Below are 26,134 nucleotides of genomic sequence, written 5' to 3' on the forward strand. Positions count from 1 at the left end.
GAGAGAGAGAGAGAGAGAGAGAGAGAGAGAGAGAACGAGAGAGAGACAGACTGACAGACAAGAGATGGAAAGAAAGACAGCGCTTTCATCATCAAGCAGAGGGCTAGTGGGCATCCAGGTAGCGTAGCGGTCTAGTCCGTTGCCTACCAACACAGGGATCACCAGTTTGAATCCCCATGTTACCTCCAGCTTGGTCGGGCGCCTCTACAGACACAACTGGCCGTGTCTGCGGGTGGGAAGCTGGATGTGGGTATGTGTCCAGGTCACTGCAATAGCGCCTCCTCTGGTCAGCTGGGACGCCTGTTCAGGGGGGAGGGGGAACTGGGGGGAATAGCGTGATCCTCCCACGTGCTACGTCCCCCTGGTGAAACTCCTCACTGTCAGGTGAAAAGAAGCGGCTGGCGACTCCACATGTATGGGAGGAGGCATGTGGTAGTCTGCAGCCCTCCACGGATCGGCAGAGGGGGTGCAGCAGCAACCGGGACGGCTCGGAAGAGTGGGGTAATTGGCCAAGTATAACTGGGGAGAAAAGGGGGGGGGGGATCCCCCCACCAAAAAAAGAGAGACAGCGCTTTCATCATCAAGCAGAGGGCTAAATTATTGAGTTTGTTAAGGTCGAGATAGTCTAGCCGCTGTCTTTGGTCTGGCATAGGCCTGCAGAGCACCAGCTTGCTGAGTCCAGGGAAGACTCTGTGCTCCCCAGGAGCTAGGTTTAGGAGCCGAGGAAACATGGTACCAACATTATCATTACAGCCGTCCCCGCAACATATCCAGCTCCTCAAGTCTGTATCTGCACAAGGAGGCCTTGCCGCTCCCATGCGGCTCTCCCCGGCGTCGTGCCTTGGTTGAACTGCAGTTCGCCACAACTTAACATGAGAGGGGTGCACGACAAGAGCAGGACGATAAGCCCCCTTTTTAAAATGGGATAGCGCCAGACAGCAACGCCGGCGTATTTACATACATCTCCAAGTTTAGCCTCGGCGAAATCCTGTTAACCACTATGCTGCAAGAAGAGATGGGAGTCGCCGAGAATACTGGAGAAGGTCGAGATCGCACTGGAGTCGCCTCACGGCAAGCTAAAAATATAAAAAACGGATTATCAGTTTCCACTGCTGGTGTTATGTAAGCATTTCCCCCCATATATCCAGCTTAAAAAAAAAAACAACTAATTTTGGGACCTACTTTTACAGAATGTTTACTAAGTCAGTCAGGACGAATTTTGTAATCAGTGATGACGATGCAACAACCCCCCCCCCCCATAACATTTTGGACTGGATCTCCTCATGAGTTTATCTATTTATACCCAATTAATTTTAATAAGCTGTCAAGAACTTTCCACAGCCTGATCAGCATATGGGAGTAAAAGTAATAAAAGAAGCGCATTAATATGGGCTGCCATCTTGCAGTAGGAATGGTGACATGTGATACGGACAAGCCCAGATGCTCCGACAGCATCCGCCTGCCTGTCACGTTTGGAACGCTGCAGCATTTGCAAGTCAACTACGCCTCTGACGACCATCTGCTCTGCCAGCGATGGATACTGTGTGTTTATGTGTGTGTGAGAGAGAGCGAGAGAGAGAGAGATTTACAAGACTCCCTCTGCACTGTTCTCTCTTTTTCTCTGTTTTTCCTTAAATAAATCCTTCCAGCCTTCACTGAACCCTGTCATGTGAGAGAAGGAAGGCATCATCGAAGGTGGTCTTGATCCACAGGGCGGAATCGTGAATCAGTAGTGATGAGTAAATAGGGCAACGACAGGGCATCTGGGTGGGGCCCTTTCGGGCTGTTGCAAGTCAAAATACGGCGACGCCTCTGCATATCTTATGCTTGTGCAGTATAAGGATGTGTTCTTTGTTAAAGGTACAATTCGTACAAATCCCCGTGTTGCCTCCGGCTTGATCGGGCGTCCCTACAGACACAATTGGCCGTGTCCGCGGGTGGGAAGCCGGATGTGGGTATGTGTCCTGGTCACTGCACTAGCTCCTCCTTTGGTCGGTCTTGACACCTGTTCGGGGTGGGGGGTGGGGGGGGGGGGGAGAATAGCCTGATCCTCCCACGTGCTATGCCCCCCCGGTGAAACTCCTCACTGTCAGGTGAAAAGAAGTGGCTGGCGACTCCACATGTATCGGAGGAGGCGTGTTGTAGTCTGCAGCCCTCCCCGGATCGGCAGAGGGGGTGGAGCAGCGACTGGGACGGCTTGGAAGAGTGGGATAATTGGCCGGATACAACTGGGGACAAAAGGTACAATTCACAACTGATGCACCTAGCGACTGTCCGCCCCACTTCTGCCGCCGTTTTGGTCAGACTTTGTTATCGTTGTCGACTTTATTACTTGTGCATGAGAAAACCAGCCAATGCCACATGGTGTTCACTTCCTTTTGAGAGTGTCAGTTGTCTCCATTTCTCAAACAAATACACAATGTTGACCCGATGGTGAAATAAGTCATGTCTCTTGTTGTCAGTAGGGCACTTGCGTTGTTGCCGTACTCCACATAGCGGTGGCGGCGCATGCCATTACAGACAAATATTCTATGGTAGGCTTATGTTTGCCAATAAAATAATAATAACAATAATCATCATAATAATAATCCATATTGGACATGTAGTCCCTCCAGCGAGTTCTGGGTCTACCCCGGGGTCTCCTCCCAGTTGTCCGTGCCCGGTAAACCTCCAAGGAAGGCGCCCAGGAGGCATCCTAATCAGATGCCTGAACCACCTCAACTGGCTCCTTTCGACGCGAAGGAGCAGCGGCTCTACTCCGAGCTCCTCACCCTATCTCTAAGGCTGAGCCCAGACACCCTACGGAGGAAACTCATTTCAGCCGCTTGTATCTGCGATCTCATCCTTTTGGTCACTACCCAAAGCTCATGACCACAGGTGAGGGTTGGAACGAAGACAGCTCCTTATTCACCACAATGGTCCGGTACAAATTTTTGGATTGCGTCTTCTGCAGAAAAAACTCGAGTGCGCAACAAATTTTCATCTCCACTCCATATACTTGACAAGAGAATGCTACAGTAGCTCCATACTTATGCTGCAGCGCTGCACACACTACGCACAGCTGAAATTTGTGTTGCGGCAGTTCTAGTTAGGTCTGTAAGTTCTCCAGCTCTCGCAAGCAAACTATAACAAAATAAGAACTACAAATCAGCCAATGCAGTAAATACAATGGTGCGTTCTTGTACTCCTTTAGGCTATGTGGAGCGAGAGCAAGAAAGAGAGAGAGATTGTGTGGGGCTCTGCATGGATAAAGTGACTTAAGGTCAACAGATAGAGAAAATAATTGGAATGTTGGCCCGTACTGTCTTCTCTCTCTAGTGTTGGACAGAGACAGGGTATTATAAGGCAGTAACATCCCAATCCCTTTGGCTGAATTCATTACAGGGATCTACTGTGCTCCTGAGGCTCACTTAACCATTAAACCATTGGTCTCTGGCCAGGGTAGTGGTGAGAGCGAGCGAGAGAAAGCAAGACAGGGGGGACAGGGTTACAGAGAAGACAGGGGAAGGGGGTGAGAATGGCTGTGGGGACGTGTGGAGGAGAAATGTGAGGGGGGTCACAGAGTCAAAGGGCACACGGGGGCTCACATACAGCAGCTAGTCTTGGCTGATCCTGCGCTGTATTACTTCTGTACGGGTCTTCCGGCGTGCCTGCGGCTCCAACCAACTGCTCGAGCTGGTATTAATTCTAATTTCAGCTCAGACCCATTATAAGAGTTTCAATGCAGTGTTCAAGCAAGGACAGCTTTTGGAATGTGCAAATGGAGCCCGTGGCTTAATGTAAGACTCTAAGATCTGTACCACGCTGGGAGCGGAAATCATCTCCTTTGGAAGCCTTCTAAATGAGATCGACGGTAATTTGCACCATCCTCTGTGTTTGCTGCTCCACACATGGAATGATGCCGTCTGTTCTTCTTCTGAAATGGAGGCAAGATGGAGCTATGCAAGCTGATGATGTGCAGAAAAAAAAAAGGGGGGGGGAAATACCCTATTAAGACTCCAGGTCCTCCAGATGTTGTGAAGTCTCAGTGCTGCACTGCAAGGCCTCTAGATCCTTGCATCTAGAGGCCAACATCTCATCAACATAGATCTGTCAGTTGTGTGCTTGTGATTGTCTATTGTCGTGCCTCTTAGGGCTGATGGGCCCTTTGCTCAGACGGCCTGATTAAACGCAGGAAGTGGCTTCTCACCAGTGTTAAAAAAAACGGTCTGTGATCATGAGCTCCGAGTGCACCTGATGCCCCGAGCCTCTGCTCCGGAGCACCACGTGACACACGGCGGCGACATCTCAATGGCGGCAAACGTGGCAGATGAAATCTCGGCAGGACAGGAAGATGTGCTGGAGCTGAGGAATGACTTATTTTCACTTTAATCAGGGCAATGATTAATGTTTCATTTGTGGATGTGGTGACAGGTACAGAGCATTTCACAGAGAAAATTGTCTCTTATTCCCCCCTGGTTCCAACGGGAATTTTCTCAGGTGATACGGGGTGGATAGGCACTTGAGACGGAAGCAGGTGATCATTTGAAGGCTGGCTGACAGGCGGCCAGACCTGATTGTTACAGGCTGCTCCACTGCTTGCCTTTCTTCGGGGGTAAATGGGAAATGGTGTGTGTGTGTGTGTTCGGGGGTGTGTGTGTGTGTGTGATGTGACATGACAGGTAATTGTAACCCTAGTATATAGATAAAAATTAATTCTCTGTAGTCGTGGAGGCATTCAAAGAGGACGTTAAAGCCTTCCTGGGACTGGGCTGAGAGAGTTAGAAGAGACTAGAAAGTGCAGAGACGAACACTGCTTTCTCACAAACCTCACTATATGACAAACCAGACAGTGCAGCCCAGACACACACACACACAAGTCAAATCCCATTTCAGGGGTCTCCAGCACTTTCCAACTCTCACCGCTTTGTGCTTGTCCTCTAAACTTCAAACCGCACAGGTTTCCCTTCCCCTCGTAACTGTCGGGGTTTCATAACTCACAAAGACCTTTAAGGGGAACTTTGGCTATACGCGAAGAAACGTCACAGCATTAAAAAAAAAACCCGTGGCGAAGTTATGATGCACATGAGCAGTCGCTGAGCAAGTGAAGACACTTTGGGCCCATTTCAGACAGCTAATGTCGGAGGCGGAGGGCTGGAGACGCAGGAGGCTTGTCGCGACAAATCTGCTCAGAGATTCTGCAAATGAGGCATGAGATTGAGGTCTATATACAAAGGTACACAAAGACCGTCAAAAGCAAGTGTGTGTGTGTGTGTTCATGCATGTCACAAGCGTATGTGTGCATATGTGTTTTACTCTGGACTTCTGTAATGGCTCTACATAGTCACCATTTGCAGCATGTGGCTTTGCGTGTTATGAATGTGAAACTACGCTGGAACCACACGTCTTTCCCCTCTTCTCACCCTACCACATTCTTCTGTCGTCCCCCCCCCCTCCCATCTCTTTCCTATGATTCCCTCTTTCCGTTCTACTGTCTGTCTGTTCTTTCCACCTTTCCCAGATCACATAGGAAAAAAAAGGAGAAGAAGAAGAAAAAATCCCATTCCCTTAATTAAACAAGGACCCCCAGGACTGGAGCGCAAATGCAATTTGTAACGATTTCCTCCGGCCAGGGCTTTGATTATAGAGGGGCTCTTTATGCTGACCAAAGATTTCTGACAGCAGTTAATCTTCCATTGAAACCAATTATGAGCCCCCCCCCCCCCAACTCCCCTGACCTCAAACCATCAACCATCTCTGCTGCCTCTGCCCCACCCACATTCCCTTCTTCTCACCTTCTTCTGTCTTCCAAGTGCGGCTCCCCCTGTGGGAAGGCATGTGGGGGTGATTGGTCTGACAGCAGAAGACAACTGGACCGCGCTGTGCATGTGCACAGGTGTGTCGAAGTGCTTGTGTTTGTTTGTTTGTGTGTTTGTGTGTGTGTGTTTGTGTGTGTGTTAAGAGAGTTTTATGTGTGGGGGGGTAGAAGCTAAGATCTCGCCCGGAGACAGCAAAGAGAAGCCGGGGTTAAGCTCTTAATTAAATACTGCATGCGGACCACTCTCTCTGCCAGCTGCATTATTCAGATGCCCGTTGGAGCGTACAAGATAGGTTCAAGGGGGAACGTGCGGAAGTGTAGAGAGCTGGAGGGCAAGTTAAGATAGATCGGACTTTCTTACCATCGCCAAACACCACTTAGCTTGCTCATATAGTCGTATTTAGTGAGTTAAGCAGGACCTTGTTGGAGTACATTACACAACACTACCTAGAATATCCTGGAGTTAGAAAATAATGGCAGTATGGTGGCACTTACATTGACAGTCTCACGCCCGGCATACTTCACCCGGATCCTGGGTTCCTGAACCACGTCCAGGTTGGTCCCTGTCACCATCAAAGGGGTGTGTCCACTGAAGAGAAAATCAGAAAAACAACGATAAATAGTCGCATTTTGGTGATGCCTGGTATGTGCTATGTGTCTGTGGGCGTGGCATCAGTCATGAACTGTGGCTCCGTTTCACATTTTGCTTCCCCCTTTCCTTTTCTCTCGTTCTTTTTCACCCGGTCTTCCGTTTTCGCTGACGCCCTCTCCTGCATGGTCTGATCAAGCATACTGTCTGAATAAAAATCCATCCATCCATTATCCAAGCCGCTTATCCTACTTAGGGTCACGGAATGCTGGAGCCTACCCCAGCAGTCATTGGGCGGCAGGCGGGGGGACACCCTGGACAGGCCGCCAGACCATCACAGGGCCGACACATTCACACCTAGGGACAATTTAGTATGGCCGAGTCACCTGACCTACATGTCTTTGGACTGTGGGAGGAAACCGGAGCACCCGGAGGAAAGCCACACGGACACAGGGAGATCATGCAAACTCCACACAGAGGACTACCTGGGAAGGCCCTCACAGGTTGGACAACCCCGAGGTTCGAACCCAGGACCTTCTTACTGTGAGGCGACCGCGCTAACCACTGTGCCACCGTGCCGCCCCTGAATAAAAATGTGACACCAAAAAAAAAAAAAAGGAAGAGAAACAAACACGGGTAGATTCTCTCCTAAACTTCTCGACCCCAGCAGATCTTTCCGTCATCAGTAGAAAACAGGAGCACCACAATGTTTTTCCCTGCCAGGTGTCTTTCTGAAGGTAATGGGCTTTGGAGTAGGGAATGATCAGAGATGCTTTTCAGCAGAGTTCGGTGGCTGCAATCAAACGGTGCAGACTTGCCTGTGAAATATGAAGGCGGTTAAGGTACGCATGGTTAGCATGCAGGGACGGTACTAGGCTTGATAATACAACCGCACAAACAAAGCAGACGAGGCAGGAGGTGGGGACGGCTGGACGCAGGGCCTCTCCTGCAGCTGTTTGGGTTTGTTTCTGCTAGTTGTTGTGTTTGTTGTCGCACCGTGTAAGGTGGCATGCTGATTAAATAGGCTGGGCAGAGACCACGGAAACACGAGATTGGCCATGCAGAGAGATTTCGAAATGTAATGTGCGTCTGTGTTGTGGGTCTGGTCTGTTGCCTTCAGTAGCCCTGTTTGTGCTTTCTGTGGACTCATGGAAACTGTAGAAGTGAGATATAGCGTGCAAACCTATTTCTACCTCAGTTTACATTGGTAAAACTGAGACTAACTGAGGATTTATGAGGTTTGTGTGCCTCTCAGACCCAAAAAGCAAAACGTGCAGTATCTTATTATCCCCTTTTTCTCCCCCAATTGTAGCTGGCCAATTACCCCACTCTTCTGAGCCATCCCGGTCGCTGCTCCACCCCCTCTGCCAATCCGGGGAGGGCTGCAGACTACCACATGCCTCCTCTGATACATTCGGAGTCGCCAGCTGCTTCTTTTCACCTGACAGTGAGGAGTTTCACCAGGGGGCATAGCACGTGGGAGGATCACGCTATTCCCCCCAGTTCCCCCTCCCCCCATGAACAGGCGCCCCGACCGACCAGAGGAGGCGCTAGTGCAGCGACCAGGACACATACCCACATCCGGCTTCCCACCCGCAGACACGGACAATCGTTGTCTGTAGGGACGCCCGACCAAGCCGGAGGTAACACGGAGATTCGAACCAGGATCCCCGTGTAGGTAGGCAATTAAGTTGACAGTTAACAGACTGTTGTTTTGATCCCCCGTCCTCTCCATTGGTTGCTCCATGCACCAGGTGGACACATCACAACACTGCCGTGCAGCTCTCCTCATCCCCATACCGAGTATATGGAATAGAGCACTTTACATAAGAAAATGTCCTCCCTTCTTTTCCTCGTTCCCACTAGCCCTTTTTCACATCGATCGTTCCCTTAGCATGACTGCTCTCTCGGCTTTCTCCCCTGACACCTCTTCCGTCTTGCTTTCTGACCCAAAATTCTGTCTTCAGGATAGAGCCATCTGCGGACTCACACCTCTGATAAGTCATGTCCTACTCCACGGCTGTTTCATCCTCGTCCCTCCTCCCATTTTAATTACTAAATGTATGGCGAATCTGTATGCCCACAGCGTTCAGCAGATTGATACCGTAGTCAGCCCTGAAATCAGGAGTGGAATCGCTAGTTCCCTTTGAGTCCCTCGCAGTAGAGGAGTGCCTACCCTGTCCAATCTGTGGCGTAGGATCGGTCTCAAACTAATTGGAAGAGAACCGGATGGCTGCTGAAAGTATGATATTGCAGGGGTCGATTATCCTTACAAAATCGACCCCTCCAGTCGTACACGGGGCAACCGAGAGCTCATTTTGAGGTCATCGCACGTAAAACTGAGCCAAGTCACCACAGTGAGGGCTTCATTCTTCATCTACAGTATTAAACAGAGTTTTGAATAATCTTTGTGTTGCTCATGCATTTTGTAATGGAATCAAGCAGCAAAGTAAAAGTCGATACACAATATCTGATATATGATAATATGATACATGGAAGGAAGTATGCAGTCACCAGTCAAATGAGTCTAGTCAAATAATAACGGTTTGGCAACTTCTGAGTTGCATGGGTTTTTTGGGGGCGGACCCCCCCCCCCCTTCGCCGTAATTGTACCCGGCCAATCACTCCACTCTTCCGAGACGTCCCAGGGAGGGCTGCAGACTACCACATGCCTCCTCTGATACATTTGGAGTCGCCAGCCGCTTCTTTTCACCTGACAGTGAGGAGTTTCGTCAGGGGGATGTAGCGCGTGGGAGGATCACGCTATTCTCCCGAGTTCCCCCTCCCTCCCCGAACAGGCGCCTTGACCGACCAGAGGAGGCGCTAGTGTGGCGACTAGGACACATACCCACATCCAGCTTCCAACCCGCAAGGATGCTCAACCAACCCAGAGGTAACACGGGGATTCGAACCGACGATCCCTGCGTTGGTAGGCAACGGAATAGACCGCCACGCCACCCGGATGCCCCTAGCCATGGTTTCATAGCGAGGGGAGAGTAGCCATTTTCAGCCCTGATAATGAATACAATGAGCAGAAAGTGAAGGCAGAGCCTGTCTCTGGTTAAGGAAAACCATCGATTGCACAGTGTTGATTCTCGGTGCCATCGGCAATACAAGTGATGATATTACACATAGTCCTGTCATTCCCGGTTAGTATCGAAAACTTTTTCTAAATGCTGCTTGAATACATGTCTTTTTAAGTCGCAGATCTGATGCTGAATATGATTGTTCTAACCCTACTATGAGTGAACAGCTTATTTTTAGCCATCCGAAGGGTATCATCATGGCTGCCCCACAGAAATACAGTCATCTAAGAGGACTGGATGACCATCACAATCGAGTCCTTTATTGTGTCTGCTTAGTACTGCTGGTAATAGGCTGGCTCTGGATAGAGATGGAAAATCAAGTCAAGTCAAGTCAAATTTATTTGTACCGCATAAAACCCACAATTTAGTCTCTGAGGGCTTTGCAATCACAATTACATTTAGTACAATTTAAGACGCCCCATATCCTTAGGCCTTCATTCTGGATGAGGAAAAACCCCTCAGAGAAAACCTTGTCAGGGAAAAAAAAAAAAAAAAACTGGGAGGGGACATCCAGGTAGCGTAGCGGTCTATTCCGTTGCCTACCAACATGGGGATCACCGGTTCGAATCCCTGTGTTACCTCCGGCTTGGTTGGCCATCCCTGCAAACACAATTGGACGCATCTGCGGGTGGGAAGCTGGATGTGGGTGTGTGTCCTGGTCACTGCACTAGCACCTCCTCTGGTCGGTCGGGGAGCCTGTTCAGAGGGAGGGGGAACTGGGGGGAATAGCGTGATCCTCACACGTCCTACGTCCCCCTGGTGAAACTCCTCACTGTCAGGTGAAAAGCAGCGGCTGGCAACTCCACATGTATCGAAGGAAGCATGTGGTAGTCTGCAGCCCTCCCTGGATTGGCAGAGGGGGTGGAGCAGCGACCGGGATGGCTCGGAAGAGTTGAGTAATTGGACGGGTACGATTGGGGAGAAAAAAGGGGGGGTACTGGGCAAAACCTCATGGATAACGACAGAGGATAGGTGCCAAGTGGACAGAAACAGATTTACAATAGCCACTCAATGAGGCAAAAAATTGACTGCACACATCATGTAGAATATATACGATCAATACATCGGTTATAGCAAAACAATGAAAATTAAGGATTATATAAGTTATAGAAGGATTATATAAGTTATACTGCAAACATTGCAATGGTGGGTAAAGTAGGAAGAGGTGCAACGTGATGGCTGTAAGATGTGTGTTGGCATTACTACCATACCTGGCGATGCTCCATTCTGGGTCAATGCGCTGGACAGTGGGATCTTCTATATACTCGAAGACCAAGCTCTCCCTGACCTGGGCACGGTCCACACTCACACTGATCTGCACTCGGCCAACGCCCGACAGGGAGGGGGCAGAGTAGCACACTATCTCCGTCATGGTCCGTCTGCAAAGGGGGGGGGGGACAAAAAAGGATGGAGTTATATGTATGCAATCAAGTGTTGACACATCGTTACAAAACTACTGCTGGAGGTGGTGGTGGGGGGGTTAGGATGTCGACTGCAGACTGAGAACATCCACACATCCATCCTTTATCCAAACTGCTTATCCTGCTCTCAGGATCGTGGGGATGCTGGGGCCTATCCCAGCAGCCATAGGGCAGCAGGTGGGGAGACACCGTGGACAGGCCAACAGGCCGTCACAGGGCAGACTGAGAACATAGCAATGGCTATTTGTCGGTCGGCAGCTGCAAGCAGTTAAGGGATCAACTGCTGACCTGTTCCTATGTCTGTTTGCAGTGAAACTAAGACCAGAATTCAGTCGAGATAGTGTGGAGACCTTTTGTGCTCTACATATATTGCCACCGTGCCTGGGAAGCAGAGACAACTGTCCAATAGTAAGTTCATCCCACATCGGCTGAACCTGTCAGTCACACGTGAGTGCACACACACACACAACTGCCTAACTCACACGCCATGTTCCTCCCTACTGCACCTACCGCTGTGAAACCCTCGGCCTCTCCACGGGTGTGTGTGTGTGTGTGTGTGTGTGTGTGTGTGTGTGTGTGTGTGTGTGTGTAACTACCTGCCCAAATCCTTAATTTGTCCTAGTTTATCATCAGCAGTATGCCTATAACAGAGCACCCTACCCCCCCCCCCCCCACCACCACCTCCATCCCCATCCACTGCCAGGATCACAGCGGCGGAGAAACACACGCCAGTAATTAGCCCATATCTCATTAAAGCTGGCTTGACTCTTCAACCTTACAGCATTACAATCAGACTACCGCAGCGAGTCTTTAAATAGATACCTAGGAGAGGGGGACGTTGGAGGGAGGGAGGGAGGGAAGGAAGGAAGGAAGGGAATGTAGGAGTGAAGGAGGGGGGGAAAGGACACACAGACAGACGGTTGGAGAGAAGTGGACGGACAATGGGAGAGTGGAAGAGATGAAAAATGTTAGGGAATGGAGGGGGGAAAAGACATAAGAGAGAAATAATGAGGGGGGAGGGGGGGATGTGTGAAAAATGGGAAAAGTCCATGGGAACACTTGGTTTTCTGGAAGCTATTATTAGAGGGTTTGATGCAGTAGGTCATCAAAACCTTATTAAGATTTCCACAACCTTCTGACAGATAGAGAATGAGAGAGAGACAGACAGAGACAGAGACAGAGAGAGAGAGAGAGAGAGAGACAGACAGACAGACAGACAGACAGACAGACAGACAGACAGACAGACAGAGAGAGAGAGAGAGAGAGAGAGAGAGAGAGAGAGAGAGAGAGAGAGAGGTTTTCCCCAAGGGTTTTTCTCAATGAAAGCGTGGAAGAGAGAAGGGAAAACCAAGGAGTGTACCTTAATATACAATGGACGTAAATCACAATTATCTCGAGGGAGAGAGAACATTATTTTGATCATCTGAAACTCACAGTAAGCAGATCATTCATCTTTCTTTTTTTGGGGGGGGGGGGGGGTTTGTTTTTTTGACAGTGATCCATATGGTGTCAGTTCCCAGTCAGGCACTGGAAAACATCTTGTAAACGCTTGGTCTCAGATAACAACCTCTTTTGTAATGGTATTTTGCATGATTTTCACATTTTGGCATATGATATCCTACTCCTGGGCAAAATATTAGCAGTCACTTTTGATGATATTGCTCATAATAAAACAATGAGAGATGAGTCACATATTTTCATTATTTCATTTAAAGACAAACCTGTATGCAGTTCTAAGTCTTGCAAATTATCTACTACTACTACTACTACTACTACTACTACTGCTACTACTACTACTACTATTACTTTCGGCTGCTCCCATTTGGGGGCGCCACAGCAGATCATCAGTTTCCATCTCTTCTTGTCCTCTGCATCTTCCTCTGTCACACCAGCCACCTGCATGTCTTCCCTCACCACATCCATAAACCTCCTCTTTGGCCTTCCTCTTTTCCTCTTCCCTGGCAGCTCCATATTCAGCATCCTTCTCCCAATATACCCAGCATCTCTCCTCCACACATGTCCAAGCCATCTCAATCTCACCTCTCTTGCTTTGTCTCCAAACTGTCCAACCTGAGCGGTCCCTCTAATATAATCGTTCCTAATCCTGTCCTTCTTCGTCACTCCCAATGAAAATCTTAGCATCTTCAACTCTGCCACCTCTAGCTCCGCCTCCTGTCTTTTCATCAGTGCCACTATCTCCAAACCATATAACATAGCTGGTCTCACAACCATCTTGAAACCTTCCCTTTAACTCTTACTGGTACCCTTCTGTCGCAAATCACTCCTGACACACTTCTCCACCCACTCCACCCTGCCTGCACTCTCTTCTTCACCTCTCTACTGCATTCCCCGTTACTTTGGACAGTTGACCCCAAGTATTTAAACCCAGCCTTCGTCACCTCCACTCCTTGCATCCTCACCATTCCACTGTCCTCCCTCTCATTCACACATAGGTATTTTGTCTTGCTCCTACTGACTTTCATTCCTCTTCTCTCCAGTGAATACCTCCACCTTTCCTCAACCTGCACCCTACTCTCGCTACAGATCACAATGTCATCCGCAAACATCATAGTCCACGGAGACTCCTGCCTGATCTCGTCCGTCAACCTGTCCATCACCATTGCAGACAAGAAAAGGCCTCAGAGCCAATGCTTGATGTTTAGTCTTGCAAATTATGCACAAATGAAATTAAAGCCAGTCTCAAAAACGAACTCTCGCTAATAACCACCAGGTCATGTTGGTTGTTAAAGCTCACAAACTTCCTGGGCTGCTGTCAGAGGTTTTCTGGTCTGAAGTGCAGCCCGGGGGGGGGGGGGGGGGGGGGGCGTCTCACCCGTAGAATTCGCATGTCTGGTTTCCAAACTGGACGCTGACACTGCTGCCGGCTCCCAGGTTCTCTCCCATGATGGTAACTTTGGTACCCCCAGACTCCGGACCTCTGCTAGGGGATAGGCCCGTGACTGACGGCATCTGGAAAACAGCAAGGCGAAGACATACAAGACAGAAGGGGAGCGTGAGAGGGAGCGAGAGAGGAGAGAGCGAGAATGAAGAGAGAGAGCGAGGGAGAGAGAATGGCAAACAAAGGACACTCATCACCATCTATCAGTCACCTCTTTAAAACCTCACCATTATCACAAATCCACAGCAAATAACAGCGTTTCACATTGCCGTGCTGCTGGCAGTGATGTAATGCGCTAGCGGAAGAAGAGGATCAAACCAGGAGCTTTTAAAGTCCCTGTGAGATGCTTCTCCTGTGTGTTGTGCATTTGCTGAGCTGTGTCTGACTGAGGGTTTTTTTCCCCTTTTTGCAAGACGGTCTGAAAATAACTAGTGTTTACAACAGCAAGCAGGCAGGCAGGCCTCTGTCAGAGCCAGAGCTGGGACCACAGACAGGCAGATGGAGCAATATCCAAACAGACAGCCAGTCATCCTGAGGCATGGAGATAAAACAGCCCACTCCTTCTAAGTGAGCAACACACCCACCCACTCTCACTCTCACTCTCTCACTCTCTCTCTCACCTACCTTTATGCAGACAAATTACACAGCACCATTACAAGACACAGAAATCCATCCTCCATTTACACTGCCCCTGTGCCCCTGTGCCCCTGTGCCACTGCTGCTGGCTGAAGTAAAATGACACCCAGCAAGCTGCTTTGCATGCTGGAAGCATGTTGTCCAAACCCCCCCCCCCCCCATTTCTCCCCAATTGTATCTGGCCAATTACTCCCCACTCTTTTTGTGTCATCCCGGTCGCTGCGCCACCCCCTCTCTGTCGATCGGGGGGGGGGGGGGGGCGCCCCGACCAACCAGAGGAGGCGCTAATGCAGCGACCAAGACAAATACCCACATCCGACTTCCCACTTGCAGACACGGCCAATTGTGCCTGTAGGGACGTCCGACCAGCCGGAGGTGACACAAGGATTCGATCCCGGCAATCCCCGTGTCGGCAGGCAACGGAAACCATGTCCAACCTTAGCGCCACTTTTGTTATGCTGCGTTGGCTTTCCTGGGCAACCTATGATAGCGAGCGATTGCAGGTGGCGGTGCAAATTGCAGGTTCTGTAAAGTATCCACGAGTCCCCCGACGCCTTAAAACCACCGTCACCGATGAGAAAAGTGGCAGTAGAAATACAACAAATCCACCGGCGTCACACAGGGAAAAAAAACCAAAACTATCTCAGCCGACTACGGCGCCGAGGAGACAGACTAAAGCTGACACCCTAAAAGCAGCGCAAGTAATTACTAGGTGCTGCTAATTGTGAAGGGGGATGCTAATTGTAAAGGTGTGAGAGGAGCGCAAATGAAGTAATAGATTATCAGTTGGCTGCAGGCTATTTATAGTGAGGACGGGGTAAGGTATGATTTTTGTGTGTCTGAGAGTGTATTTGTGTGTGCATTTGTTGCTTGTGCATGCATGTGTGTGTGTGTTGCATGTGTGTGTGTGTGTGTGTGGGGGGGGGATTAACGGTTCCCTGCCAAAGAAAGGGCCAATTCAGATTTTAGCAAGGTGTTTTATTGCTCTTTGTGTTTGTGCAGCCGTCTTTCATTCTGTCTCTCCCCCTTTCATAATGACTACTCCCGTATTTCACTGCTCGCTCTGAAGCAGTAACTGATTACAGATTTTTATCGTAAATAAAACACTAAGTGTTCGCCATCATTTGATGTCAGGAAAAAAAACTATGTGCATGATTCATTTTGCCATTTAAAAATAGTGATGGCTCACTTAATTGGGTTTAGCTTGCCATCAGAAGTTTCTCTATGACCAAATTAAAAAAACAAAAAAAAAACAAAACAGTACATGCATTTGACACAAAATACTATTTGGATGCCAAATCACATATTTCCTCTATGAGTTCACCAACGGCTGCCGCTGCGTCGAATTTATATTTATTTGCAGCACCGTGTCCTTAGTCCAACTAATGTGGGTTTACTAATGTAATGGGTGATGAAAAAAAAAAGCCCTCCGTGACTTTCATTTAGCCTTTTTCAATAAAGTACTGCAAATGCAAACCGCTAAAACAAACAAACAAAACACAGACGCCGGCAGGAGCCGGTAATGGAGCGGGCTTTAAATCTCCGGCAGCGGTTGGGGAGAAATATTAGTGACAAAATGACTCGGACCGCGCAGCAGCTCAGCATCCTGTGCAGAGATGTGGTAAAGTGGAAGGTTCTCACTGGTCTGTAGGCATGGCAACTGCCGCGATAAACCATCCTCAGTGTGTAGTGCGGTGTACTGGCATCACAAAAGAAAAAAAAAAAGAAAGAAAAAAAAGTAAAAAAAAACCAATCACCACTCTTTTCATCTGTATTTTTTTGTTTATCCTTAAACACAGGCTCTTTTCCCCTGCATCATGGTAGCACATATTGTTGTTAAATAAAGCATAAAGCTACATGAGGTAGTGATGCAGCGTGACAGAATAAATATTATGTTTCATAGCATGCAGTCATACCACAAAAGAGTAGAGTTGTGAGGAGCGAGTCTTGAGTTCTGGTCTGCACTCTCCCACGCACAGTTGGACCGGGCCAGGCTTGCTGTCTGCAGGAGCTGCATCCATTTCACACACAATCCTATAAGGACACACAACAGTCAGTTAAGAAGGGGAGGGGGGCACGTTTTGCTTCATAACGAGGAGTGTGCACCTAATTCTACATGCTTTTTTTTTTTGACCCCCCCCCCCTCCCCTTTTCTGCCCAGTTGTACCCGTCCAATTACCCCACTCTTCCGAGCCGTCCCGGTTGCTTCTCCACCCCCTCTGCCAATCCGGGGAGGATTTCTCCTCCGATACATGTGGAGTCGCCAGCCGCTTCTTTTCACCCGGCAGTGAGGAGTTTCGCCAGGGGGACGTAGCACGTGGGAGGATCACGTTATTCCCCCCCAGTTCCCCCTCCCCCCCCGAACAGCCGCCCCAACCAACCAGGACACATACCCACATCTGGCTTCCCACCCGCAGACACGGCCAATTGTGTCTTTAGGGATGCCCGACCAAGCCGGAGGTAACACGGGGATTCGAACCAGCGATCCCCATGTTGGTAGGCAACGGGATAGACCGCCACGCCACCCGGACGCCCCTCATTCTACATGTCTGTTAGTGATTTCTGGCTTTAAATATTTACTGTACGCACTTGCAGGAAGACAGCAAGAGGTCGTCCGTACACTTCCCTACTTCTATTGATTTCTTTTTCCCTCTAAACGTAATCTTATTTGTCTCTCTTTCATTTTATTTACAGGACACATCAAGACACTGGCCAGAACCCCGCCGCCTCCCCTACGATGTCCACAAAGCCTCAACCGCAGAGTATTAAATGTCCCACCAGCAACCGTGACAAAGTGGGCGTTCTGCCGGCATGGCGTGGCCGATGTAAATCACGCGGAGAACCCCGGCGGGATCGATACCATGTGACCAGCTGTCACCTGGTACCGCAGGTGACCACAACAAGTGACACAATAAATTGGGGACGTCTATCAATCGGCGCTGCTGAGGACTAATAAAAACGTAGCAATCACAGCATGGTGGGGGGGGGGGGACTCACCGTGTGGACAGGGAAATATCCGGCGATGAAGGGCAGCGGGGTGTCTTTGTTTCTACAGTAATAATCTTCCCAGTCAAGAATAAATGACTTTGGAAGCCCTCTTGCTTGGACCGGGTGGAAGAGAGTGGTTCACGGAGGATTTATTTTTTCTGACAGGGCTCATACCTTCCTCTCATGAGACCTTGGTGTTCAGAAGAGTCCCTTATTTGCAGGGCGCCACCCGAGGGCCTCCACTACGCTGCTGCTTTGTGAAGCCGCGTATTTCACATAAAGGTACAGACGGCTTCACGGTGCCGCCGTGCAGGACACCTACATGCTTTTCACTTTCTTTAAGGAGCACACTTCAAAGCTTCAGGGTTGCTGTGAATTGTGTCTTTAGGGTACCCGACTATGTCAAGGAAATGCTTAGAATTAGTCACAAACTAGCCACCGACATGATCACAATGTGTCAATAACTACACAACAAGGGAAATCCCCTCCCCCTTTTCTCCCCAATTGTATCTGGCCAATTACCCCACTCTTCCGAGCCGTCCCGGTCGCCGCTCCACCCCGTCTGCCGATCCGGGGAGGGCTGCAGACTACCACATGCCTCCCCCGATACATGTGGAGTTGCCAGCCGCTTCTTTTCACCTGACAGTGAGTGAGGAGTTTCGCCAGGGGGACGTAGCGCGTGGGAGGATCACGCTATTCCCCCCAGTTCCCCGAACAGGTGCCCGGCCGACCAGAGGAGGTGCTAGCGCAGCGACGAAGACACACACCCACATCCGGCTTCCCACCCGTAGACACGGCCAATTGTGTCTGTAGGAACAGACCGCCACGCCACCCGGGCGCCCCTCAACAAGGTCAAATTTAACACGTGTGACCACGTATGTTGTTTCTCCGACGCGGTCTTGTCTGTCAGACGGAGCCGACATTTCACATCAGCGCTACACAAACACCAGAATACGAGGGACTCCGAGCTAGCATGACGCACAAGCGCTCCGAACAAAGGCCCTATTCATAACAACATCATGAACACACTCCAGCTCATTCAAAGTTAGACTCGCGGGGGTCACGGGTGAGTTTTCTAATTTCTCTCCAACATTCACTGACAGTGTCCCAATCAAATTAAAGCGCTGTCAGATCACCGCACCGCTGACAAATTGTCCCCCACAGTAAGGGGGTTTGTCGTGAATTTCAATTACTGCTGCCCAGTAAAGGGCACACGTCCAGAGACACACATCATTACCACTGTCCACGGGTGATAGTCTGTGTGGGGAACCTGTGATTTTTATCCAGCTGAGGGACTGACAACCTTCTGGAATAATCGTACAGTCACCATCTTAATTGTTAGAAAGGAGGTTTCTTTAAGTTGCATGCATATCTGCTTGTGTGTGTGTGTGAGAGAGTTGTGTGTGTGTGTGTGCCATGTGCTGTATCAGCAGCAGAGCGTGTCAGAGTGAATGTATGTGAGCTTGTGCTGCTCTTAGCAGCTTTTTTCACTGAGGGCAAAGGCAAAAGTAGGCCAGTGTGAAAATTAAGGTTAAGGACTCCTCTGAGAACTATGACTGTGATAGCTTGTGTGTGTGTGTGTGTGTGTGTGTGTGTGTGTGTGTGTGTGTGTGTGTGTGTGTGTGTGTGTGTGTGGGTCAGCTGTCTCAGTTTGCAGCTGCACATCTGAACCCTAAACCTGCACTGGACTCTTCCTCTCCTCCCGCTCATGCCGACCCCGCTGGTCTCTGGTGTCGACCGAAAGATGGGCTGCTGATATTAAACTCCCCTCTTATTGTGTTTTCTTTTTCTCCGGCTAAGCTCCTACCCAAACACATCTCGGGGTAAAACACCCCGCCGGTGCCGTCATCACCACCTTGTCTCTCCCCCTTGCCGGCTCCCATCCACCTGCCCAGGCTAACCAACCATAAGGAGCGGGGTGTCAAACGCCACACTCGTCTGTGTTCCTAGCCATGGGCAGCTCTGAAGCGAGGGGCCATATTCCATTAGTTCAGGGTGAACAGGATGGGCTTTCATGTGATGTATTCACGGCATGGGGCAATTAGGGAGGTAAACACGAGTAAATACACACAGCTGTTGCGGGATTGTTGCTCAGTAGATGAGCTATGGTGAGGGGTTCGAGCTCGTGTGCTGCAGGGGGGAAATCAGCAATGGAAGGCCCAAACCGCCTGGATGCGATCCAGTCTTCATTAGGAACGAGGCGGTAATGAGAGGAGTCTCCTGTCTGACTGCGCATACTGCAGAAGCCAGTGTGTAAACATTGTCGGGGCCCCCCGTGTTACACATTTCCACACCCCGAGACAGTGATGTTATAATTAAGTTCTGCTGTTTTTCTGCTTTAAATGTCTGCTCTTTGTTATTCATTTCATAACTCAGTAACTGGGAATACCCTATTAGAAGTTCTACTGTTATTTATTTATTTACCCCCCCCCCTTCTCCCCAATTGTACTTGGAACAATTACCCCACTCTTCCGCACCATCCCAGTTGCTGCTCCACCCCCTCTGCCGACCCGGGGTGGGCTGCAGACTACCACATGCCTCCTCCGATACATGTGGAGTCACCAGCTGCTTCTGACAATGAGGAGTTTCGCCAGGGGGACGTAGCACGTGGGAGGATCACGCTATTCCTCCCCAGTTCCCCCTCATCCCCCCTGAACAGGAGCACCCCGACCGACCAGAGGAGGTGCTAGTGCGGCGACCAGGACACACACCCACATCCGGCTTCCCACCCGCAGACACGGCCAATTGTGTCCGTAGGCATGCCCAACCAAGCCGGAGGTAACGCGGGGATTCGAACCGGCAATCCCCGTGTTGGTAGGCAACGGAATAGACCGCTACGCCACCCGGACGCCAGTATTATCATTATTTTTATGTTGGGATGGCTATCTTTTTGTGCTGTTTGCATCTTGATATATAACTGAATAATTCATTAGATAATTCAATCATTTCCCTGCACATGTCAGGTTGCCAGGTGAAAAATACATGGTCACATGATAAAGTCCTGAGTGTGCTGATGAGATTACCAATTTAGAATTGATACAATCGTGGAGAGTTAATTCAATTACCATGGCATTAATTACAGACTTCTCGCCCATCTTGTGGGGGTCTCGGATCTGGCTTTGGAACGTTTGTGTGAAGGCATGACTGAGGATCCAGTCTGCATGACTTACTGCTCGGCGATGATGTAGCCATCCTCTACAGGGGTGCACCTCACCCCTGCCACCTCAACGTTGTCCACCATGTCAGCAAAAGCCAGGCCAAGATTCATGCCATGGATGGTCACCCGGGTCCCTCCCTCCGGAGGCCCCGCCACTGGGGTCACCTACACAAAGGACACAGATGAAACAGTAACTTAGTATTATAACTGAGGGAACATGAAGGATGCTCCTAACATCATGACTTTGGTCAAAGGTATGAAGTGTCATTGCAAGTAACACAGGTTTCTCCATGAATCCTCAGGAGGAAACATCCCTTTTGGACACGATATTAAAAGCACCCCGGCGTCAACGAAATATGAGAACAAATGTAGTTGTGAATCATTGTGTCAAACGTCCTTCATTGTAACAGCCATCAGGAGAGAAATATTGATGGTAATACTGTGGTACTGGTGTCATACCTCTCTGCTCATATGCACCCACGTTTGCCCACATACACCCACACACACCCACCCACACACAATGTTGCACATAAACAAACGACTACTATGTGTGCCTCCAAAGAAATGGAACAATCTTTCATTCAACAAGTCCTTATGGGCCACGCAGTATTAAAGCCAATACAAAGAACGTACATAGAATAAAAATTAATGAGATCGTCAAAATTCTGGATAGAAAGCTGCACATAAACCACTACTTTTGCCACAGACGATAAATCTAACGAGAGGCCATATTAGTGCTTAGTGTGGACCACCTTCTCATAAAATACAATATGGCTGCCCAGCGTGACCTTGGCACCGGGTAGCAAGCTGCCTTCTGTGCTGCAGAGCCCCATGGAGGCTCAGGCTTGGCCAGTATCCAGCTAAACCAAGGGAGGGAAGAGAGGGAGAGAAGAGTGCCGAGAGAAAGAACAGAGCAGAGCAGACAGAGAAAGCGAGAGAGACAGAGAACAGTGCAGAGAGAGAGAGAGAGAAAGAACAGAGCAGAGAGAGACAAAGAGAGAGAACAGTGCAGAGAGAGAGAGAAAAGAGAGAACAGAGCCGAGAGAGAGAACAGAGCAGAGAGAGAGAGAGCAGAGAAAGAGAGTGTGTAATGGAACGTAGTTGATCCGTGATCCGTACAGTTCGGCACGCATGTGACCCATATGGATTAATTGCAAAATTTAACCATCACAGTGAAATACAGTTTCACTGCGGCTGTCACTTTTTAAAGTAGTAACTCCCTCACTCTCGATGCAGAGTTGCAATGAAAAGACAGACAAGACAGCTGCGGGCTGTGTTTTACTCTGCAGCGTATGCAATGATTGGTTAATTATGCAAAAAAAGAAAGAAAAGCGCTGTGTGTTCACGTGAAGAGGCCATGTTGAATCCCTACCGATCGATCAGGGATGGCCGCATTGCAAAAAGCCTCATATTGCACTTTAATTTAACAACGGAGTAATGAATATTTTATATGTTCTCTAAGATTTTATGTAAACGTTGGAAATCTTCAAGACCACGGGCAGAAGTTCCTTGCTTTAAGTGTTTTGCAGAATAAATGGAAAGCAAAGTTATATCCGTCTCCCCTTTTTTATTGCTGATCCGAAAAATAATCCAATTCGTGACTCAAAACCGTGATACGATCTGAACCACCAGTTTTGTGATCCGTTGCACCCCTAATAGGGGGGGGGGGGAGCAAGCGAAATGGAAGTAAAAGAGAATAACAGAGACTGGAAGGAAGGACGGCAGCGGGGAGGAGATGACTGTAGCTCTGCTGTGTTGAACAATGGGTGCTATGTAAATAATCAATAAGTAATTACTAGCCATGCAAAACGAGGCAAAACCCAACTTGGGCAGGAGACATTTCCATCCTCGCCCGTTCACAGAGCGGCAACCTGCCGTGTGAAGCCAGCCCTCTGAAAAGCACCCAACCCACCCCGACACACACTGGGGCAGTGTGCCGTCCTATTGGGAGGCCAGCATTGTAATCTAGATTCAATGGACATTAATTGCTCTGGATGTAAAGTAACTGTGTCACTGCATTGCCCGGGGGTCTGAATACATGAATCTTTTAGTGCTACTTGGGCATGCAGGGTTGTGGGGCGCGAGGTGGTGGTGGTGGTGGTGGGGTGGGGGGGGGGGCATAACGGCTAAAAATATCCATGTCAAATGATGGCAGCAGCTATTTGAGTAGACTTAGTGATGGTTATGTAAGCAATGTAAGGGCCCAAGAGAGAGAGAGAGAGAGAGAGAGAGAGAGAGAGAGAGAGAGAGAGAGAGAGAGAGAGAGAGAGAGAGAGAGAGAGAGATAGAACAAGACAGCAAGAGGAAAGGAGAGAGAGGGAGGAAGGGACAAGATAGGAGGGAAACAGAGAAAGGTACTGCAGTGATAAAAATGAAAGACGGAGAGAGGGGAAGGAGGAAAGGAAGGAGACAGTAGAAAGCCGGGGACGAGCAGCAGAGGGGATGTGCGGGCCTCTCTGTTCGGTGTTATCAGCCACAATGGGTGACAGACAAATTTGTCACCTATTGCATGTCTGTCCGTCGTGGCAGAGGGATCCCTCCTCTGTTGTTCTTCCGGATGTTTCTCCCATATTTTTTATTTTTTTCCCCTGATCAGGTTTTCCTTGTGGAGTTTTTTCTCATTAGGGTTTAGGGTCCAAGGATAGAGGGTGTCGCAGGTCATAAACCGTTGTGTACTGTAGTGAGTGTAACGCCCCTTCGGGACCACCTCGTGGATTTGGGCTACACAAATAAACCTGACTTGAACGGGTGACAGGTGAGGCAGGGAGGATGACAGACCAACAGTACAGTATCACAGATGGGCCACTTAAAAGCTTGGAAGACCTCCTCCCCCTCCTCCTCCCCCCCCCAGAGGCAGTAATGGAACCCTTCCCACGCTGGGCCCAGCATGGGAAGCGACTCTAATCCATGCATGAAACTCATTCGACTGAGCCACCCATTGGCAGATAGAGCCTCGATTCATCAGTGGATCACAGCAAACGTACCACTTCAAACGCTCGGTCCACTGAAGTCTCTGGGCCGCGAGGGACGAGCGAGGAGCAGCTCCATGTCTGTCTACGCATCTATACCCTGGCTTTGGTTGGAATCCCCGCTAACCACATCCAACTGACACCGACAGACCAGGCTTTGGCTCGTAAAGGGAAAGGATTGTAGTAACTGATACAGTTTCACATCATCCCCCCCCCGTCTTGTTTGCGTCTGCTTTTGCTTTTACTCCCTCAGCTTCCTCCGGCTAGTTGACACAGTACGTCCCCCCTCTCCGGGCGCTGGCTCGCCCGTTTTGTCTTAACACCCTGACTCGCAGAGGAAAGAAGAGGAAGCCTCATTGGACATGCACGCACACACGCCCTGCCAGCCCCGGTCCCTCCTCCCCAACCACGCCACGCTCCCTGTGTAATCCTTTTAAACACAGCGCCGCTGCCCGCCTGGCTTTGTCACACTGTCAATAGAGGGTAATTCCCAGCAAACAGCCAGCCAGCTAGTACGCCTCTCTCCCTCTCCCTCTTTTTTTTTTTTAAGAATCTCTTCAGTCAGCCAATTTCTATCTTTCTCCGGCTCTGGGGATGAGAGCCGGGGATGCGGAGCCCCGGGACTTTCTAGCACCACTTCCTCAGACATGCTGCAGGATTTGGAAAACAAGCGTAGTAAGTGCAAAGAGGGGTGAGATGACCTGCATTCAGAAGACCAGAGGAGCTCTTTGTATTCTAATCCCAGACAGAACCTTCCAGAAAAGAGTTTCTCTTTAGCAGATAATCTCCCGGTCAGGTTGAAAGAGACTCGCTCCCCCTATACTGGCTCCTTCAACTATTGATCAGGGAATGGCAGGAAAGAGAGAGTAAGACAAAGGAAGAAGTGGCCGAAAGACAGTGTGAACACTTCAGATCAGACGGGCAGCATGGAAATGTCCAACACATTTCTCACTTTTGAAATTAAATAGGCCCTGATACAATTTAGGAGCCTGCTGCTAATCTCTTTGTATTTTGGTCTGATGAGACGAAGTCAAGCATGTCCCATTTAATTGTAGTTGGAATTTAATGGGCTTGACAAAACCCCGCTGATCACTTGTTCTTGAGCAAACTACATCCTAAATACTTTATGGGGTCTTAAATGCCTTGTAGCGGGTCGAGATATATGGGATGTGATGAAAATGAGTTTTAGGCGGATGAAGAGGAAGGATGAGTGAAACAATGGGGGGGGGGGCGAGGAAGTGAGCCAGCTCTTTTTGGAGGACACGTTTGAGGATGAGCAACTTTTACCCTGCAAACAGACTTGATGATGCTATGCGTTATTATTCAACAGAGCCCTCCCCCACGAGTGATAGTAATTGTCTCTGTGTGTGGGTGTGTAGTGAGTTTGTTTGTATGTGTGCATGCCAGTGTGTGTGGGTGTGTGTGCGCCTGACTGTGTGTATAGATCTATGTGTGGTGTGTGTGCATGTGTATTTGCATGTTTATCTGTGTGTATATGTGCATGCATACGTGCATGTGTGTGCAAAAGTGTGAAAGTGTGTTTGTGCTTATGTGTGTTTATGGTCACATGAATGTAAATGTTTGCCGGCCAGACTCGTTTGATTGGTCAACATTTTGTCCTGCTGTCCCTTGGCTGGATATGAATGGGCGGGTAAAGCACACGGGTCTTTCTGGGTTACAGGAGTGAGGAGATCTCAGTAGTACTGTGCTACTTGCTGACGGGCCATCATCCCTGTGGTGTTCAAAGGATCATCGATGTGAGTGAGTGTGAGTATGTATGTGTGAGCAAGAGCAAAAAAAAAAAGAGAGAGAAGAGAGAAAGCGAAACAAAGGAAAGACCGATAGAGAAGAGAGCAATGATGAATTTGCTCTCCTGAGGCCATAGCCAGATGTTCCTTTGCACCTCTTTGCTCTAAAACTCATGGAAGCCAAGGCCGAGGCCTATTGAGGAGATTTCCCCAGAAGCCTTTCATATGCCCGTCCAACTCTCAGCTTCATTTGATGCTGCTCCCTCAGCTGTTATAGGGCTTTACATCTCTTCAATATTTATGGTCTATGGTGGGAGGCACCATGGCACTTAATAGAAACATTAATTATTCAAAAGGCACATCTTCTGGTAGGCACAACCACTAATGTGCTAGTATGTATACAAATCAGCTCATTATGGGGGCATACAGTCAAAACCAAATGAATAAATTCAGCCCACCGCAGGAATTTAGACATCCTAAAAAAAACTGTAATGACTGAGAGATGAAACAAGGTGCGGAAGGGCAGGCGAGAGCAACAAATCCAATGTCAACTGGAATATTAATGGAGGGAGCAAAGTTCCTCATTCCTGTATGTATGTGCAGGTGCGCGCGCGCACACACACACACACACACACACACACACACACACACACACACACACACACACACACACAAACACACACTTGCTTGCTGGTAGTCCACCAAGTCCGATGATGACATCCCTCTTCATTAACGGTGTGTTCTGTGATGACTGTAGAGTCCAATTCTTGAGCCACAAATTTTATTGCACGCTGGGCATATGAGATCTGAGTTAGTGGGAGCAGGCATGGTTGTGTCTCCTTAG

General features: G+C 49.2%; 1 protein-coding gene across 1 annotated transcript in view; it reads right to left on the bottom strand.

The window, feature by feature from the left end:
- The window catches only part of LOC130108340 (plexin-A2-like), a 179,689-nt gene that overhangs the window by 59,682 nt on the left and 93,873 nt on the right, over positions 1 to 26,134 (bottom strand). Inside the window, exons 12-16 of the mRNA XM_056275245.1 lie at positions 20,587 to 20,738; positions 16,345 to 16,462; positions 13,727 to 13,863; positions 10,684 to 10,851; positions 6,293 to 6,386 (exon numbers count right to left, since the gene is read on the bottom strand). Of these exons, the coding sequence (XP_056131220.1) occupies positions 6,293 to 6,386; positions 10,684 to 10,851; positions 13,727 to 13,863; positions 16,345 to 16,462; positions 20,587 to 20,738 (669 nt within the window). The remainder of the gene's footprint in view (positions 1 to 6,292; positions 6,387 to 10,683; positions 10,852 to 13,726; positions 13,864 to 16,344; positions 16,463 to 20,586; positions 20,739 to 26,134) is intronic.

Source organism: Lampris incognitus, chromosome 2, assembly GCF_029633865.1.
Source record: "Lampris incognitus isolate fLamInc1 chromosome 2, fLamInc1.hap2, whole genome shotgun sequence".
NCBI lineage: Eukaryota > Metazoa > Chordata > Actinopteri > Lampriformes > Lampridae > Lampris > Lampris incognitus.